Source organism: Glandiceps talaboti, chromosome 2 (genome assembly GCF_964340395.1).
Source record: "Glandiceps talaboti chromosome 2, keGlaTala1.1, whole genome shotgun sequence".
Classification (NCBI taxonomy): domain Eukaryota; kingdom Metazoa; phylum Hemichordata; class Enteropneusta; family Spengelidae; genus Glandiceps; species Glandiceps talaboti.
Window position 1 is genome coordinate 26,467,893 of NC_135550.1, and position 22,193 is coordinate 26,490,085.

Sequence of the window (22,193 nt, forward strand, 5' to 3'; positions counted from 1 at the left end):
ACATCTAATGCCTCACTAAAAAATTAAAAGTTGAGTTTATGTGTACACAATTTATGGCATTTTCATCCTTTTGCACAGGTGAAGGTAGTCACTGCAACTAATTAATTACAACTGATTATGATAATGATGATGATGAGGAGGAGGAGGAGGAGGAGGAGCAAGAGGAGGAAAGAAGAAGCTTTGGTGATGATGATGATGATGATGATGATGATGATGATGATGATGATAACGTACTTTCCACCTATAAAACATGCTACATGCAGTACAGCTATGGTATCAATCCAACAGGTTGCACATTACAATACAACTCTACCAGTCTAAGACTATTTCCATTTCAGATTGGCTTCCAGCTATGTGCATGTACTTTATTAGCCAGTGGTATAGTCCATTTTCTGTCAGGACTCCCTTCCACCATGATCCATTCCATATCCTATCCTTTTCACCTTATTGTCACAATTGACCTGGCAGTACATTTGTTGACCTTGAACTTCACACTAAAGTGAGAAATGCATCACTGTCACTGTGCGCTCAGTGTTGCAGATCTGTGTGGGAAATTCATCAAACCTGTCGATTAATATGGTTTTGAACCCTGTAAAAAAGGCCATGGGAACTGTCATCTTACTGCCATATTACTGGCATTCATGATTGGATGTATAATTTATCATTATGAAGTGGCTGGGAGAGTCTGATTTTACACCATACTGTACAGCACTGGGTATATCATTTGTGCATAGAATTCTATAACAAGGCCAGGGGAAGTGTCATTTTAACCAAAAATATGCCGCCAGTATTTACCACAATAAAAAATATTGCCAGGGATTCTTCATAAAATAGAAAACTCATACAGAATGATACCATTTAATATTTGTAATATTTGTTTTCAAATATAACAGTTCTGTTGAAAATGCTATACTTACACTCGTTCCGTTTCATTACATTTTAAATATCAATTTCAATCCTAATTCACTGTGTCACAAAAATTTGGTTTTAAAAATACACAACCAATTAACATATGACAGCTGTGTTTTTACAAAACATAATAACTGTCATTGAAGTGTATCTCACCACTAATCTCATTAGAATTTTACATCAAACTGATTACCATTAATCATTAACTGGCCTACTTTTGTGTACTGCATATGCACATACACTTGGAATGGATCAATATGAAAACTAAATTGTATGAAAATATGTCACCACTTACACATATTTCTTAGCACTACCAGTAACAATGGCTTCTTTACAAAATTTCTATAAACTATTTGACATATTAAAATGTGGAATATTGACAAATAATTTTTCTCTATGTGTGTATGAGTGATTTAGCAAACAGGATACAAAAACACTGGCGCACCTAAGTTAATTGCATGACCTGTGACCCTTCACTTCATCTCACCGTCTCCACATTTTGTGGGCTACAATGCTTACTGCCTGACTCCACTTCATGAAATATTAACATGATGGACACTCGATAAACTAGAGATCGTCTGGCCACTCGACTCCAACAGTGATGGATGATTCAACTCAGAGATGTGATCATGTCATTGTATCTGCCTTGCAGTATCACAGATTTGTAACATGTGATCATGTCCCGTATCTGCCCTGCAGTATGACAGATTTCTGAAATTCTTGATAATTATGATGAGATGTCAAAAGAAAAACACTTCTACACCATTGAACAATCACAATTTCTTTTTTTTAGCAAAATAGCTCCATTTTTCTCTTAAATGTTTTCTAAGTAAATTCAGTCATACAATATCAGTTTTTCAAAAGAAGTCATTTGGGAAATGTCAAATTTAATGTGTACCATTCTTTCCATTCAAAATACATCTATGCAAGATTACACTGTTAGCTCTATGCATAATAACATCTATGATATTGGAAAGCATTTATCCTGTAAATTGTATATTGAATTAAGATGGAAAAAAAAAACAGTTGATGGGATGACCAGTCCATACATCAATATTCACATCATGGTGTTCATGTGAAAAGCCATTAGTTAAATCTGATTACAAGGCAATAAAAATTAACACAATGCCTGTTTCATAATCAGTAGCTATAACCTACCTAATTGATTTTACAACTAAATACAGACAATGGGGGAGAAGGCATAGCCATTCAGTAAACAAATGAACAAGTTGAACAATACACACAATTTTATTTTTTTATTTCACAACCAGTCTCTTAAAACCACAGCTATGATTGAAGTAGCTGACAGATTCAAAATATTATATTGGCACTTAGTGTAGCAGTATTTAGCAAATGGACAATTTGACGAAGCCTGTCAACCTGTGACAGACAAAATGTTACTCGTAAACAATTAGAACCCTTGGTCATGGTACAAGAACTACGGTAATATATTGGCATATCTGCATGAAAAATATTCATTGTTACAATATTGTAATTTGTCACCCTTCATGTAAAATATAAATGGTTGGAAAAACAATCTTAGTTTTTTTCTCCCTAGGCTGACACAAATGTGAAGAGAGTCAATCAAAACTAGTCGCTAATCTGTTATCACCTAAACTTGTTTCATTTCATTTGTACTTGTTGACCTCTGTCAGTGATTCTTTGTACATAAGCATAAAGTAGATATGAAACCAACACTTCAAACTTTATGTGTCTGTCAAAATGTCTAACAATATTAAACACAACACAAACGTAACATGTTTGAATGTGTCTCTGCAGCTGCATAATACCACAACTCCAAAAAAAAGACACAAAGTACAGCAAACGGTGTCATCTACTATTGGACTTTTTGTTCTCTTCAAAAGCAAGGTCATATAAAGATGTCTACATTTGTTACAGTGACATTTACCATGATTTGTATGTCTGCCTAGTCAACTATTAAGAATTAAGAACAGCTGTCTCACCTACACAAAACTAACATAGACACACAAATACAAAATGTACAATTCTACTTTTTATCGACTTGGATTCCTGACTGCTGAGTTCAAAACACAATTTACATCACTAACTAACTGCATGTACAATCATGTATGTAATCTCAATATTTATTTCCCATCTTTAATGTGACAATCATCTACATGCAGATTGTGCTTGAATCTTATTCTTTCAGATAAATGTATACACATTAAAAATACTGTTAAAAATATGAAAATAAACACAAACAAGTCTTCTTACAAGACACACCCCCTTCAATACTAATAATACCTAAATACTTTATTTCTGTGATGGAATAGATTTTTTCCCCCAGACATTAACTATTATGGTTAAAACTTAAATGTACGGATACTAGCAGAAAGGTTATCTCAGACTCATAATAAAGAAGTAATTACAATCTATCCTACTGGACTTGCTGGTGTTTTTAATTATGAATGGCCACAATTTCACATCACATCTGATAACATATAACAGATACTTGAAATAAGTCTCTGTCTTTCGTGTTCTTCAGCTACTCTACAAATGGGAGCTACATTTGTACATAGCAAAGCAATGTTCATATAACTGTACACACTTTTTTATCTGTTGAATCCTTTGATTTTGATTGAGTTCACTCACACATAAGTCTAAAAATACTGTGGATGGCACAATAGCACGGATTTGCTAGTGTCACACAAACAGATTTGAAAGATACAACAAGGTTTATACAAAGACCATGAACAAAGCTGACACACAATGTGTGTTCATGCAACTAAAAACCCTTTATCCACTATAACAATCTACACTCAAAGAGAACATTTTGAATTGACCAGGTAGCATCTTTTACTAAAAGTCTATCTGTCCAATGTTGAAAAAACTCAGTATTTCACAGCAGAGTGTACAAATGATTATCCATTGCCAGCCAAGAACACTGACTTTGTAAGACTTATACATTGTACATGTACCTTCGTTTGTATTATCTGCTCAATACAGGTATTTGTGACAAAATATCTTAATTAAACATATAATGATAACTAAGTAAAAGAGGTAGTCTCTACAAATGACAAATGTTGATTTTTTATTTATCTCTCTATCAAAAACAGGTTTGACCTAACTTTGCTATAAATAAGATGTGCATAGCTATATTTAAGGTGAATAGCTCCTTGTAATGTCGCGTTTAGATTTGATATCAAAATTGCCCCAATGCAACAGTAATCCTGCTCCAAGAAAGCAAGAAATACAACAAATATTTGTGCAATTTCCTCAAACCTTTCCAATTAAGAACAATTTTATCTTTTCTCTTATCAAATATCAGCTTCCTCCACATTTATTACCTTGGTTGTTATAGCAACCATGAAACATACAGGGTTGGGTTCTATTGTTGACAATTACACCTACATACATACATATATCACATGTAGGCTGAGATATGCAACAAAACAGGAAACCCTTGAAAAGTTTCATGCGGATATACATAGCCATCAAATACCTGTCTTACTGCTAAGGTACATATTGTATACTCCTTCTCTCATTGTTAAATGACTAATGAGAAACACAAAAGGGTAATACAGGAAAATATAGAAGAGGTGACGTGTCTCGTCTTCTGGTAATTGGCACTCAGAAATACACCACAGATAAAGGGATAAAACTGTCACATCCAATATTAAGGTCATACAGATAACACTTTGTTCATGTATGCATGGTTGCAACACATACAATTACGTACTAAACTATGTACACATTTGCTCAGACACACAGGAAACCTCTAAAAGATTTCAGAAGTACAACAACCATTTTGACAAAAAACACTAAACTGTGTACATATTTTCTCACCTAGGAAATCTCCTCTCAATGATTCCAGAAGTACAACAGAACTTCTGAAAAAGCTATAATCATGAATGTACCATACAGAGTTCTGTTGGTACTACTATTTCTTGGATAATTTATTGGAATCATTGTAGGCCTTAGACTAAAGGCAAGAATCAAAGAAAACTGCTTTAATATTCTGAAACCCTACAACAATCTTTATGGCTTGGATATGGGTTTTGCGGACCGAGGTTGTATGATGGAAGGGCCTGACTTTAGGAGGGATCGTACGCAGTACTACCGAGGTCCGCAAAACCCACTTCCGGGCTGTAAAGGTTTTATCATAACCCCATGTAGTGGCATGGAAACATAATTTGAATTGCATAATCACATAAATTGACACTGAAATATTATTTTACTTTCAGAAACGTCAAAATAGTGAAGAAAGTAACAAAGCCAAATCACTGAGCGAACAGATATCAACAAGCGCACCACTCGCCATATTTGGGCAAAGTGTGCCGCCCAGGTTTGATGCGCGTGCTCTCCATTTAATTGTATTGGAATCGATACTGGGTATATGATAACAACATATGAATACTGTACACTGTATTTATACTGTACCCTTTCTTGTTATACGATAGACATGAATTAATACAGCATCACTAATTCATAAAAGTTCTCTGCTGGGATTATTCATCTTTTAGTAATGATAGAATTTATGTCAAGTCCCATACATAAATATGTAAAACCCCATATGCTGATAAATGCTAAATATTGTATGACAGAAATATATTATTCCTTTGAGATGGTTTTCATCATTACACTAGGGTTGTACATATATTTTGTACATGTAATGTTATGAAAATATGTGTCCACTTGTCAAAACAGATATCAAATTTAAAGGAAATGAAGAGCTTGATTGTTTGTGATGTTACATACATATATGGTACACCACCCTAGTGCATTAATTAACATTATAACAAGGTTTAGGGGGTATTTTGAATAACAGTGAAGTGGATGGATAAATTTGAGATGATTTTCTCCTTATTCAAAATATGCGTTCAGTGACCCATGGTCATCCAAACTGCAAAAGTGTTTTTTTATGTTAACACTAATAACAGTCCAATAACAGCATATAATAAATAGTTGATCAAACTCTGCATAATATCAATACAGCTATCAATTCATATAAGTAGGAATACACGTACATGTAAGTATTTCAGCAGAGACGTAAAAAATTTGAATTTTTTTGATCGGCAGTTCAAACATAGTTCATGTAATTTGAAGTCACATTTCTTTCCTAACTGACATTATTACCGTGTTTCCTGCTGGGTTTCCTACAACTCTGGGCATCCCAGACATTTTACATTAGAGGATCAAAATACAGGTCAATACTCTCTGGTGTAATGAGTAAATCATGAACCCAATCCACTACAACTTTCAACATTATTAAAAACTGAAACGTTAGTTAATAGTTCTGTTAAATATACTGGGCGTCCTAACACTCTCTGCTAGAGGCAACTTCACATTTATAAAATTTACGATAAATGCAAAACATTAAGTATTAATGAGTCACACACACGCTCATATACATGTACATGTAGATGCATGTTCAGGACACTTTCTAAAGGGTTAAAGGTGATCTCCCATAGGTATCTTAAATTCAGGACTGTCTCACTGCAAGATGAGTTCAAGATGTGTCTGTGTTTACACAGGGAATCAGACTGCTCAGCTCTGACTCCTACCTGAGACACAACTATGGTTTTTTAATGAATTCTGTCCGTAGATACTGAAGTAGACTTTAGGCGTAATTTAAATGTGGTGTGATGAGATTAAATTATATCACAAATTTCTAACCTTACAAGTTCATCAAATACTGCAAATATGGTGAGAATAACTTTAATAAGATACATTTACTTAATTGTTTGGGAGAAATTTCTGAGCTGTAATCATGTAAACGATATGATTTAGCTTAGCATAGCATAAAAAATTCTTGTCACATCAGATCCATTTCCTTTCTATAAAGCCGGACTTCCACTTGCATATATGTTTTAGGGTATGAAGTGTCTATTTTCATACTTAGTTACATGTACATGTAAGTTTTCTTACTCTTTTGTACCAGTTGACTGGGCCATTAACAAATGACAATATGACAAACTTTTGATATTAGAATGATTTTCAAATAGATTGGTCCTCCCAGTTCACACTATCAGTGTCCTATTTTCTAGGACAGTACTAGTATCTACAAGGAGAGGTTTGCATGGATTTCACACTGACATGGTATCTATCATACACATGAACACAAAGCATTGTAGCCAGAATTTGGAGACAACAATACATACAACTTATAATATAAGTATACTGTTTGTGCACTGTGTGTATTTGGACATGTACATCTACTATGTTGGTACAATGTCAGGCTATGTCTCCAATAAACCCAGCCTTCAAGTATATGTAAAGTTTAAAGTAGGCTTATCTTTGACAGGGTACAGCTTTTTCCCACACAACTTCAAGGGTGACAATTTATCACAAGCATCTAATTTTTTAAGAGAAATGTCTCTGTAGTGTTGTTAATTAAGCATCAAATGTGATTCCTAACCACACAAAAAAAGATTGAAAAATAGGGTTTCACATGTAATATCACTGAATCTTGCTTCTACTCCTGCGCTTGCCTGCCAAAGTTCACCTATATCACGGTACAATGGAGTCTAATCAAGTCATGACAGTTAAAAGGATTATCAATTTGAGCTGACACATTGCCTGACTGACTGTGTCAAAATCAGAAATGGTCACACCTTTCATGAGATGGAAAAGCCAAGTAACACTGAACTCACAATTATTTATAGATCATAGGTGTATTTTGGGAAAAGTGTTACATCTATGTGTGATTTTCACAAATATTGAATATTATGAAACTAATTTGCTGACATCTATATTTAAACTCAATGCAAGTTGCCAAATTTAGCTATAATTTATTTGAAGTCTAAACATTGGGACAATGGTGTGAAAATAAACCTGTAAGCTTGAACTTTCAACTATCCCATTTTTGAGTGCCAGTATTGTATAGATATGTGTGTGTTTCACAGAAGCCATAATGGAATAAATAGCTGACATCTGCACCTGTTCAAATGTTCCATTCTTATATGTTAACTCACTGGAACAGTTTTGATTTGTCCATCTCAATAGATAAACCTTGTAAACATATGTAATTGTTCACCATGTTGTCTTTTCAAATTATCCTGATCATCAGGCAAGTCACTTTTTATAATTTTACAACATAACCTATGAAAACGTTTGCATTTATATGCTTTTTTCTGATATATGTTGGCTAGCCCTATGTGAGTAGAGGAACTAAATCACTGTGAAAAGCCTGTGTTTGCTGGAGCTAAGGAAATGCTACTGATGCAAATATTAGCATATGAAATGAATTCCTCTTTGCAACTTCTAAAACCACTTATATCTATTCTTGATGCCAGGTTTGATTTGAGTGCTACAATTCCATGGAGTAATAACTGATCTTTGGCCGTCTGTGCATTGATTCTCAATAACAAGAAGTTATATTGAAAATGCAGGAAATACATATGCTAGCTTTAGTACTGCTATCAACTTAAAAACATATTCTAGTAGATGTAGCATGAAAGTGTATCTGGTCTTCTGGTAGAGATTAGTGGACAGCTGGACTACACATGATATGGGAGGCCAGTAGTACACAAACCTCACGGATATCTTCTCCCATATATCTATTCATAAATACGATATGAAATCTTGAAATGAATTTTTAGTTTGTAGCTCTGATCATGCACTGACATACCGATATTCCCAAGTTAGTGGGCAACAAGGCTCAACAAAATGACTGAGTGAATTGAAAAATTGAAGTGGAAAATTGAAAATATGACAAGCGACCTATCGGTCAGACTAGCTCCGCTGTTTTTTTTTAATTTAATTTTTTATTTTGGTGACATGTAGAAGTGGTTCAGGTCTTCAGCTCTTCACTATGCAGTTTTGTTTTAGCGATGCAATAAAGTGGTTAGTGGTTTCATATGATGTCTCACTATAAAACACATTTTACACAGAAGTTGGTAATGTATTGTACTTTTATACCATAGTCACCATTTTATGACAAAAATCTACTGTTATGAAAAATTGCACAAAATCTCAGAAAAAAATGACTGGGAAATGCACACAAGAAAAAGAAAAAAAGAGGATTTTGAGGTTGGCTATAAATAATTCCAGTGTCTTACAGCTGTAACCCTGGAAAATTTTAATGATGAATGAAATAAACTAGGGATCTAAAATAATTTTGAGGCAATTTGAATTTCAATTTTCTAACAAATTTACAAAGTCAACAACATTCAACTTGTACTAGTTGTGGTAGATATATATAGGGAAGAAATGTATTAATCGCCATCTTAGTTTCCGTACGGCGACAATCTCAAGTACCCGGAAGAGAGTCATTCTCAGCCATACGTTACAGTGGTAACACTCGTTCATGTTCGGTTACCTTTCACAAAGAAAACACAATGAAATGGTTGAAATGATCTTTTTTTTTATTTCTTTTCATCACAACAACAAAATCTGCGTGATCAAAAGTGTTGTAAACTAAACCAGAAAGAATTATCGGACTGGCTAAACTTCCCGATGAACTGGAGTAAGCAACTACTTCCAAGTAAGCCTCGATAGTACTATAGTACGTGAGAAAATCGTCTCAAACTAGCGATACAACTTTCAAAATATAACTTGACATGTCTTCATTTGTTAGAGTTATACAATTCAAGACGGGTTTTCACTCGAAAACAACAATTCTGTGAATAATGACACTCTGAACGCAGCGATTTCTCGGACGATGTTACCACTGTAACGTATGGCTGACAACGACTTGCTTCCGGGTTATGGTTAGTCCCTCGTGCATACGGGTGGATTGTCGGCGATTAATACATACATCGTCTGATATTTTAATTCACAGTGTTTCTTGTGACCGGCGCCTGTCAGCAGACTCTGCCATTTTTTTCATCATTCCATTGTATTTAAACCTTGTACTTGACATTTCGCAATATTTATAATTCTCAACAAAATACCTCAACATGCCTCACTTCGCTCGTACTCAAAGCAGCCCCGCGCGGTATGATCACTGACACTGATGACATGATGAGAGAACCTTTTCGGATTTACATGTAAAACGGGGAAAGATACGCAAAACATAATGCAAAGTCTGCAGCCAAATTAAAGTTGTAATTATTTTTACTTGCCAAATATTTGCATTTTGTAAAGGCAAGACACGTTCATGTCGTTTAACTTTACATGTGAACTGTCGGCCATAACTTCAACCGCATGCCTGGCATGCCCTTCCTTACGCAAGTTGTCTGAATTCTGGTTCACTGTCATTCCAAATTGCACGACAATATAGAATTAACCACAAGTTACATGTTATCTGAAAACATCACACTTTTATAGTGGGTCTGAAGTGTGATTTTAGTGAGTACCAAGAACGTCCTGTGTTGATACTCAAGATACTTGCTGTGGAAAATCGCTCGGTCAAATGAGGTCACCTACAGCTTCTGGTCGAATCAGGATAGAGTATGCAAATGAGGATGTTGCGGACTGGCTGATTATGTAGAAGGGTGCAGAATTGGATTTGAAGTTTACAACCCTGTTTCGAACAAACGCTTGTCATTTGGGCGCCCAATGCGTAGAATTATGACTATAGCACATATTAAATTGCTTGTTTGACGTCAATAGTGTCTTTTGAAAAGTGGCAGTTTACTTAAAGTCTCGTCGACTGATTTCCAATATGGCGTCGGTCATTATGCTCATTAACATATTCATTTTTTTTTCAAATTACAAAAAAAAAATCATGAAAAATAAAAATGAGGATGTGCTGACTTGAAATTAACAAATCTGAGTAAGCTACCCCCTGCGCATCAACACGCCAGATATCAAAGCAATCTAATAAGAGGTTTTCAAGGAGTTGATGAAAATGACATTTTATGAAAAAAAATCATAAAAAATTGAAAATGGCACAGATCAACTTGGCATGAACAAATCTGAATAGCCTCCCCCAGGGAACATGCACACCAAATATCGAAGAATTCCGACTGTCACTTCCGGAGTAGATAGTAAAAATATAAAAGTTTGACGGACACCTATGATTCACTCTACTCTCTATACCTCAATACCCACCTATACCTAAAGCTACGCTTTCAGCTTTCGCTGACAGCGGAGCTAAAAAAGAGCATATATGTCCAGTACAATTTAATGGGGAAGTTTGAAGACCTACATCACATTGTACATAATCAACTCTTCCCAACCAGAAGCCACAAAATAAATCAAGAAATTCACTTTTCCTGGAAATATTTACAAAAACTGACTACTATTACACCAAAGTATTTGCATGAAACAACTGATGAAGAATACTTTGCTAATTTTTGTCTCAAATGGTGTCAAAATTGACACAAACATTTTTTGGGGAAACATGAATTTTGTTTGGTGCGAATGTAGCTGTAAGAAAGGGTACTGCTACATAGAATTTACAATGATTCATATACACATTTCAAAACATCCATTAAGCTATGGTCATGTGTACTGTAGATCATGTTTTCCTTCACAGATGAGTGTCAACCATTTCAGAAATAGAATTATCATTGATTCTTCATTTTCCTGTACGCCCTATATATCTATTTGCCATGAAGGCAGAGTTATCATATTTTATGGGTCATTCATTGTGAATAATGAACAGACTTTCCCAATGACATTTCAAATATCGTAATCTTAAATTGTTACTGTTTGATGTTGGTTGATGGATAGACTTTATACAAGAATTCTATCAGAATGTAATTTGGAATAAACACATGCTAAAAATAAACAAATCAATTTTCTCTTCTGTATTTACACATACATGTACATGTACATGTAAATAACAATCAACACAAGTGACTTATTATGGATAGGCATTATTAATAATTTGTATTTATTTTTCATGCTTTGGCTTGTTGTTTATTTCTTCATTTGAAAGCAGGTGTGGAAAAGTCCTTGTACATAAAAAGTACAATGCATTAATCTGAAGATAAATATTTCTGCCCAGGGCTACTCGGTCTCTTAGGTCAAATAAAATGAATGATCTCGGTTATGCTTTCATACACAGTTATGTGAAATTGACTAAAAAACAATTTCAAAACAAATGCTGAGGTCACAATTACATACCTTTCAAAATTAGACAGGTTGATATATATGGTGCTTCATACAAGATGTGCACAGAATACAAACTGTAGCTAGTAGTAAACATGTTTGACCATCATTTGCCACTATTGTGCATAAAAAATAAAGTGAATGTCTTCTTGGACATTAAAAGGTATATAGCAGAGGAAGTGAATAAATTCCCTACAGTTGAGGTTAATTATCAATTGATGTGGGACAAGGTATATTGGTTAAGACTACTATGGTTTTAACACAGCAATCCTAAATACAATATAAAAGACTGAAGGATATTTGATGTGGAGTATATATGATAAAAAATCAATTCCTGCTCAGAAAAATCTACTAGCCAATTAGCCCATAATGCAGTACAGCTAATAAAATCAGACAGAAGTGAATGGCCATTACCAGCCATTAGTAAGACTGTTACCTGACTTAGTCTAGTTATATCATTTTCACACATTAATGGATATACATGTATGTAGTATTTTAAATATGATCTTCTGTCAGGCAGGTCTACATCATTGTACACTAAATTCTACATGCACAATTATGTATGTCTATCTATGTTCTTTATCTCAATTTATTGTATAAGGAAACACTTTGTCTCACTGGCAAAATTTAGATTTTTTTTTCAACACTGAATACTGAAGGAAGTATTTCTATTATGTAAATTTGGAGAGAAGGTGCTCATTTCATCATTTGTAATGATATCAATTCTGATTCAATTTTCACTTCTTGTGGCTTGCAAGGAGCTGGTCATTTTTAATACTAATTTAGGCTGGGGTAGGGGTCAATGCCTATAGCTGACCATCACTTTTCTGAATACATTCATATTTCAAAGTGACCTCTCCCAGGCCAACATATTTAGTCTACATCACTCACTGCAAGCAAAATACACATGTATTCATGACCTGACCAAAATGTTATGGTAAAATTATTTCAGTTTGTATAAAGTTTATATGAATTTAAATTATTTTCATGTTTTAAACTGTAAGTCAAGATGGCAATGTCTTTTGTATTCTCAAAGTTTCTTTGGGAGGCATCACCCTCCATTCTTGCAAAATAGACCCATTTTTCATGGTGTGTGTGTCTTAGACAGAGGCAGAAAGAGGCCTGGGGTTTATGGCAATGTCCCCCTTGCTTCCCACTCATTAAATATAACCAAACCCTAATGGAACTCAACTGCAGTTTTGAACTGCTACTGGATCTTTCAACAGCAATGTAAATATGTCATTCACACTGACAGGTTACAAGATTGTTTATGTTTACATCCTAGTGTAAGCTAGGATAGTTGCCTAATTACATCATTTCCTCCCAGCTCCCTTGGACACAGACTAAAATATACAAATTTGGTACACTTGACCTCACATTCCAATTATACATGTACTTCCTGGGGCATTGGAAGAAATTATAAACCAGTCCAGTACCAAGCCATCACCTCAGCTACCATCACTATTGACATATGACCCTAAGGTATATTCAAACAAGTAGGTATATCAACTACCAGATTACAAAAAAACTGTAAGAAAGACTAACATGCAGAGAGTATCACTGTCACACTATATCAGATTGTGGAGCAGTTCAGAATTCATGCATGGTGTTTACTACATTATCTGTATTGTTGCACTGCAGTTAAAGAGTAGCTTTGGTAGTTCACTTCAGCAGATATGTGACCATAACAAAGGGCATTTGGTTTTATGGTATTGTACACTACACTACACTAGCACAGAGTAACATTCACTGGTCAAATATATACTTTTCAGAGCATCAACCAATATAAGGCAAAGTTTTCAATTCTTACAAGTGGTTGCAGTTATAACACAGTAAATTCTATTTTCCAAAATGCTGATTTCAGATTTAGATATGACACAAAAATTAAACAGGTGGGGTATACTATAATAAAACCTACATCCTACAAGCATTCTTTATCTATGCTGTCATAATGACTCAATGTATTATACCTTGATTTTAGAACAAAAACCTGCAACAGCTGTGTTACCCCACCTACTTTTATTTTTAAAATGATGTCATCTACATTTGCATTTGTATAGTTCCACTCAAGCTGCACCATTAACCCACATCTTGCAATCAATAGATATGTTAATAAATATCAAGTACATGTACACATATTTATTTTTGTAAATACTGGAAAGTATTATCTTTGTACTTGAATGAGTTTTCACTGTCAAAATGATTATTTCAGTGATTGCAAAAGGGACTACGCTGGTGAACCTGTCACAAACATGTCCATGCAGAACAAATATCACTACACTGTAAGATAGGGCTTCGACTGGACTCCACTCTCAAATAATACGGCAAAGTTGAAATCATTCATGTACATGTTGGTATAAAATGATTATATGCAGTCAAAGAAATCAATGGATCATGGAGTACAACACTGTTGGCACAGTGTTAATGCTAAGTTGGGTCTCAGTTAGGTGTATGCTGTACAACAATGAAGCCATCAAAGCATTTACTGAGTAGGGTGAATGCAGATTAAAAAATAATGCTTTTATCTGTTCATGTAGGTCATATTGTAAACGATAATGTGGTTCTGACAACCATACCTAGGTTTTCAAGCATGACCTATAACATTTGTAGTTTACATCATGTGACAGTATATACACCCTCACATGGTAATATTTAATAATTTTATATTACACTGCTTGCAACAACTTCTTTTATAACTTTCAGAATAGTAACACAGCGCTCTGTCAAATATAGGCCATACAATTCAAAATATTGAACAGCAGTCCTCTTCTTTAGGTTAATAATACACATGATAACACTCCTCTCCTTTAGGGTAATAATTATACCCATAACACTCCTCTCCTTTAGGGTAATAATACACATAACACTCCTCCTTTAGAGTAATGATACACATAACACTCCTCTCCTTTAGGAGGGTAATAATATACATACAACATCCTATATAATTACACTTAGCACTCCTGTTCTAGAGTAAAAATACACATAGCATCTCACACTAGGGTAATAATTAATACATGTATGTATTATCATATACCTATACATGTATCAATCATTCTTGATGACGTTTTACATGAAATATCTCGTGATACAGGATATCAAAGGGAAAGGATACCTTGTGAATTCACTATGTTTAATGAAAGCTTTGGTGTTCAAACATGCATTTCAAAACAATTATGAAAAAGTTACCTTGAAAGTCAACCGAAGGTAGACTATTATATTATAACCATTTTGTTGACACAGGTTGATATACTAAGCAGACTCTGGTCTGTATGTGAACATCACCTGACTGGCACGCTGTCATGCAACGCATGATTCTGACATAGATTTGTAATTTTTTTGTATATCCCGAAGGCATATGATAAACCAGTTATTACCCAAATGATATTACCTCTTCCTTCATTTCTATTAATGCACGTGCCATTTCTACAATGTGACACTCGTCTTCAAACATGTGTCACTACATGGAAATGGCATTCACACTGATATGATGAATGAAGATGTGATAATGAGTAGTAAGCGCCTGTGCTAGGGCAATAATACACATAACACTCTAGGTCCTGTCACAGAGTAATAATATCCATGTATATGCCACCCTTGTCTAGGTTAAGAATACACACAATACACATATCCTACAGGCAATTTTACAGATAGTATGCTCACTCTATGCAATTACCACTCATGTCATTGGTGCAAATTATAAGCACAGCCTTCCTGTCCAAGAGAAAATCATACACATACCACTCCTGTTCGTGTGACAATTTCTCACATTACATGTCTATCACAGGGGACAATTTCACACATTGCACAGCTTACACCCAACCCAGGGACAATTATACACATTGTACACCTGTCCTGGGGCAATTATAATACATATAACATATTTATTCTAGGGGGCATTTTACACACAACCTTTCTGTTGTGGGGCAATGATACTACATGTATGCTACTATGCTATTAACATAGAGCTATAGTCATATGTGTAATTATAGACATAGCTAAAACTCCTGTCTCAGCGGTTATGTACAGATATAGCACAGCAGTCCAATTGGCAATAAATGTAACATCTCTGTCCTACATATGTAGAGGTAATTAAGAACACAACTCTTCTGTCCTTCATATATGGACAGCAGTAGTAATACAAAGAGTATATCAGACACTCCTGAAAGGACCGACACAATCAAAACTATTGTCAAACTTGCACTACTACTAATAAGCTAATTTGCATTACAACAAAACATGAACATGAGCTTGACAAGCAGACAAAAAATCAATTTACCTTTTCCGTTGCTTTTGTATCTCTTTCAATACCAGCCTTTCATATTAAAAGAACACTATTGTTCAGAATGTATGACTGTGTAATATTGTTTTCTTCATTGTGTTCACTTCCTATGTTTCACCTGCTTGTACACATAAATTTGAACTTCTTGCCTACTGTTGCAATACCTGATTATGAGTAGTTCCTCCTACCAGGGACTTGGAGGTGTGATACCCTTTTGATTCTTTTGATTGTAGTATATTCTTTTTCCTGTTCTGTACTAGTGTATTAGACTGGTGTTTATGGACAATCAGAGAGTTATGTTTAGTATATCTATTTAAGGTTTTCTTTTTTGAGGATTCACCACAATAAGACCAGCCCTGAATGGGTGTGATATCCACCTTACTGTTCAGATCCCTATTCTTTCCATCTCTAACTTCTTAATTTGAGGTGATTTTTCAATCCTGAAGATCAATGTGTATTGATTTTCTTTGCAAGGAAAATATCTCTAATAATTTTATTTGGCGAGATCGTTCTAATCATGGCTGTATTACACATAGTGAACAGTACTACATCCACATTGAGATTCGATTATCAGTATATCAATCTCTGTGAATGTAAAAATGACATGTTTTGATTGGTTACAATGTAGTGTATATTTCAGTGTTAAAAAAAAGTATATGTATATTATTTTAAAAATACTTACCATTACTAGATTTTAGATCACGATGAATAAGAGGCACTGGTGCTTCATTATGTAGATAGTTCATACCCCGAGCAATTTGTAATGCCCAATCTACCAGGATATCTGGTGGTATTCGTCTACCACCACTTAGTATACGGTTTAGAGCTCCCCCTCTGGCGTACTCTAGAACTAGGCAGAGGTTTGGCGGTTGCATGCAAACTCCTTTCAATTGTATAATATTGGGGTGAGATAACAACCAAAACAATTTGGCTTCTTGTCGCACATTTTCAATAGTGACACTGATTTCTTCATCCGGATCTTGTCTAGCAGCCTTAACAGCAACCTCTTCATCCCTCCATAACCCACGGAAAACTTTCCCAAAACCCCCAACACCTATAACCTCACTCAATGTGAGTTCATTAAATGATATTTCGAATGGTACATCTGCTTTCCTGTTGACACCGTCCCTAAGAAATGGTGCAGGTCGCACATGACCGACATAACTACTTGGGAACACACCAATTTTACTGGAATTTTTCACCTTGCCAGTCCACCAGCCATCGTCACCTGAAATTTTGTGATCTTTTGAAAGCACCTCGACGTGTTCTCCCTGTCTAAAAGTAAGCTCATCATCGGAGGTTGCCAAATAATCGAACATAGCCGTCCAAAACTGGTTGACACCTCCATCGTTACGTCTCCTTTCCTCACCAGTAATGACCGCTTTGATCGGATCCATTGGGGAAGTTATTGTGACGCAGGGCATCCGAAAAGCTGTACCCTCTCAGGAACCGCCTGAGTAGCTTCACTACGGTGTCAGTGTATACGTACATACGATATGAACGGACTATCACTGCATGAACAGAGCCTTACGGAGATTGAACAGGGTTCGGAGACACACGTCCCTTTTCGCGAGCAAAGTAACAAATAAGACTGGCGTCCCAACTTTCCCTGACAATTTTAAATACATCACAGGTATTAGGCGACGTTAGGCAGCATTAATCTACGGTTTAAGACCTTGGCAGATGGTTATAAAGTCCGTTGGAAAGCGACCACCGACTGGATTCTACAGAGGAGTCCGCCATCTTATTGTACTTTGACCTGTCTGTAAATACTAGGGCGTCAGAAATCTTCGCGCTGTGGTTGGTTATTGTAAAGCATGTGACCTCGGTCACAAAATAAGCTTTGAAAACTTTCTGCACATTTGCAATCGGACAGAGCGCTAATAGTTACACTTCTTTTGAACAATATAATACCTACAAATGATTCTAGCATGGAAATTTACTGATAAACAAAGGAACCAGTAACTTCATAAGTGACACACTTGTACCTCATTCTCGACTCACCTCATAGTGAGGCCTGATGGGAAAATTGTCACTTTGATCGGATACAGATATAAGGTGAAATCAAAATGGCGGAAGTAAGATGAAGTATCAATCGCAATGTAACACAGAATCAGTGAATTCACTTCCCGGGGAAGTTCTTTTAATTCCAGTCGATCAAGACGTTGAAAGTTGGTAGAGGATGGGTTCACACACCTTGGAAGTACTACGACAAGGCCTGTGGGCCTCTATGACGGGCGGCTGGTTCTTCGATCCCCACCAGAGTATTTTTTGCAACACCTTTCATCTTTACCTGTGGCTCTTCTTATTATGTTTTCCTTTTACATTGTATCTGGTAAGTATTCCAAACAATAAAACGACCATTCATAGTTAACATGTCTGTCCAACCAACTTGACAGATACTGAAAACAATCAGAATGGTCATATGTCTACGGCATCCCAAATGAGCAGGACCTGCACTGCAGATACTCGCATCATGATATTCATATTTACCATTGAAACATGCAATTCATTATGATGTTCACATGTGTTTAATGTCACCATAGTTGTCCCAGAAATTAAAGACACCTTTGTATTCCTTGTATTTATTGAGACTCTGGTCATGTCATCTTTAATGGTTGAAGAATTCAAACTGGTATAAAAATACCACTGAATGATTCCAATATTTCCCTACAGATTACTGTAATATAATATTTCTACATGTATGTATGTGCCATGCATGCATTACTGCCCTTGACACTCTTAAATTTAAATTTGGTCCCCTTTCAACGTTCCTCAAAAGTACCGAATCGATTTCGTGAGACTCCGTTTGATCTGTCAGGAGATGTTAGCTTTGTGGAGGAGTTATATGTTACCGACTTCTTGTCACTGACTGCAACACTATAACTTAATGCTTTGTACTCAACTGTGGGACATTCACCATGATTCAGTTTTGAGATTGGACAAAAAAACATATTAGAGTTCCAAAATACCTATCAAGTACAAAATTGAAAACCAATTGTACCATTGATTAGTATTGCTAAATGTTATGTTACATGAATATTGCTGCAAAAATTTATTGTGAAATATGCCTGTACAATGTTGGGCATCATTGACTTTTACCCCAGTCTTGCTACAAACATACAGAGTGCTCCCTGATGTCACCCCACAGTAGAAATACAGTTCTAATCCATTTTAAAACTGATCAGTTAACAAATCAGGTCTATACCAGCTTACACATTTGATTTCTCTCATTTTATTCAAGCACAATACTTCATACCTTTGGTACGAAATAAATATATTTTACCAGGCAAACCTTTCATGAAAAACCTATTCAGGAAAAAAATGAAATAGGAATACATATGATTTTGTCATGAATGCATTTAGCAGATTTATAGCACAGTAAAGAATTTGCATTTGTGTGCTTCACATCCAGGATGACCCTTCTTATATGAGTCAATGTATTCTGAAGGGTAGGCTAATATTCAATGTGAAGGGTAGGCTAATATTCAATGTGAAGGGTAGGCTAATATTCAATGTGAAGGGTAGGCTAATATTCAATGTGAAGGGTAGGCTAATATTCAATGTGAAGGGTAGGCTAATATTCAATGTGAAGGGTAGGCTAATATTCAATGTGAAGGGTAGGCTAATATTCAATGTGAAGGGTAGGCTAATATTCAATGTGAAGGGTAGGCTAATATTCAATGTGAAGGGTAGGCTAATATTCAATGTGAAGGGTAGGCTAATATTCAATGTGAAGGGTAGGCTAATATTCAATGTGAAGGGTAGGCTAATATTCAATGTGAAGGGTAGGCTAATATTCAATGTGAAGGGTAGGCTAATATTCAATGTGAAGGGTAGGCTAATATTCAATGTGAAGGGTAGGCTAATATTCAATGTGAAGGGTAGGCTAATATTCAATGTGAAGGGTAGGCTAATATTCAATGTGAAGGGTAGGCTAATATTCAATGTGAAGGGTAGGCTAATATTCAATGTGAAGGGTAGGCTAATATTCAATGTGAAGGGTAGGCTAATATTTAATGTCATTCACAGGACATGATTAGCACCTTATAAAATGGTACAGTGACATTCATTTGCATGAAAGTATTGTCTTAATATCAAACTCCACTAAGCTGGAAGCCCACTGAAAGATAATGCAAATGTATGCCTGAGAGTAGGAACAAATGACTGACATAATTGATGTAATGTCAAAATTACTTTATTGGCTTATTAAACTAATTGACCAATAGAGTAATTGAGATACATGTATTGTTTATGATTATTCAGAAAAAAATAACAAATTGATAACTAGCAGACTGTTTTTCATTAATTTTTGCTTTTTGAAAGATACTTCAAATAAAACCTTTACTGGAAACAGTTCAACCCCTTTACATGTAATTAGGTAAAGTAGTAGTAAGAACATGTCAACTACATTTTGTATATTTAGTCATTGATGGTAATGTGTACGCAGTCAATAGCTTGATGTATGAACATTGTAGATGATTATTCAAAAAATTTACATAAATTTGTGGGATGGTGATAAGATTTGATTGGGCAGCAAAGGTTCAGCAAAAATAAAAGAAAACAGTCAGTCGAAAATAAGAGGGAAAAGTCTAAAAATTGTTCTTCCAGAAATAGCTACGATGGCTTTAATCCATAGTTACTTGTACATATCATTGTTTGAGTGTTTCTTCTACAGTCCATTTCATACAATGTGGTTATACATAGTCACATAGCAACTTGTATAACTAAAATTTGTCACTGTTTCTTTACTTTTCAGGCAATACCACCAAGTGCTGCAGTATGGACACTCTACTGTGGATTAATAGCAATTGTTTTCATAGGAATAAAAATAATCAATTTTCGTTTACATAAAATGTTTGACTTTGGTGAGGTTGTTAATGATTCAACCAACAACAATGATGCCGATCCTGCAAGGGATGAAGATGAAGGATTTAGGAGTACTGATGTGGAAGCAGCACCTACTTCAATCACCGGTAGCCATGACAACCAAGATGAAAATCAAAATAAACCTAGGTGAGCAAGGATTCATTTAATGACATTGTACTCATTTTATGTGAAGACTGTGAAAGACGTCACATGTTAATGTTGACAGCAATGAAGGGGCTGGCTGCATTTTGAAATCTTATCTTTGGTCATTGTTAACTACCTCATACATGTATTACTGGACAAGGTAACAGGGACACGATGATAGAACCTTGGAATTTCAATTCCACTTTTTGATGAAAAATTTTGTTAAAAGCATCACCAGACCATGTCTTTCAACAGATAATCACTAAAACTACCATTTCATCCATACTAAATAATAAATAAATTACCAATTTAGTTAATATAGTATGGACAGCTGAATTGATTGTAAATTCACTTGTATACATTTGATCGACAAACCATATGAAATGTTGCTTAGTGATACGGCTCAGCTAAAATGTACAAGCCCAGACCTACATCTCAGAAACTAGACAATCTTAAAAAATATTTATTTCATTTTGCTTAAGGCCTACGGTTACATAAACACCATTCTCGCAAGCCAGAGTTATTATTTCTACCACTACATTTTGAAGAATGTTGCCATAAAACAGGCCGTGGTTTGCGACGATGCATAAACACATAAATCATGTGTGTGTATTTGATGCTAATATTTCTGCTGTATCTCAAATGGTCGTAAATTGTCTGAGATGATTAGTCCAGAAAAATGGTAGTATAACCTTTCCTTATATTTAAATTGCACTTGTAACTTTGCTGTCCCCATTATTCTCATCTTTCTCATTTCAAATATTTTTATCTGATGTGTTTGTCTATTCTTACAGTGAAACTGAAGATGGAATTGAAATGCAAGAGATGGCTTTCAAGAGAAGTATCACACCTCCATTAGGATGCAGTTCAAGGAATTCCTATAATGAGGAAATGGCACGAAAGGTTAGCTTGCTTTAATACTTGATACAAAAATAATGAGAAAACCACAGCAATTGAAAACAATCAAATTCTGATAATTTAGATTAAATTTATGAAATATGGATAACATTATATAGACATAGTTGCATGC

General features: G+C 35.1%; 2 protein-coding genes across 2 annotated transcripts in view; one reads left to right on the forward strand and one right to left on the reverse strand.

Moving 5' to 3' along the window:
- LOC144449856 (mitogen-activated protein kinase kinase kinase 9-like) overlaps positions 1-17,883 on the reverse strand; it is a 40,777-nt gene extending 22,894 nt beyond the window's left edge. The window contains exon 1 of the mRNA XM_078140415.1: positions 16,833-17,883. Coding sequence (XP_077996541.1) covers positions 16,833-17,574 — 742 coding nt within the window. The 5' untranslated portion in view covers positions 17,575-17,883. The remainder of the gene's footprint in view (positions 1-16,832) is intronic.
- Positions 17,884-18,313: 430 nt separating this feature from the next.
- Positions 18,314-22,193, forward strand: part of LOC144448651 (pecanex-like protein 1) — a 29,024-nt gene continuing 25,144 nt past the window's right edge. Inside the window, exons 1-3 of the mRNA XM_078138932.1 lie at positions 18,314-18,485; positions 20,910-21,166; positions 21,958-22,074. Coding sequence (XP_077995058.1) covers positions 18,333-18,485; positions 20,910-21,166; positions 21,958-22,074 — 527 coding nt within the window. The 5' untranslated portion in view covers positions 18,314-18,332. The remainder of the gene's footprint in view (positions 18,486-20,909; positions 21,167-21,957; positions 22,075-22,193) is intronic.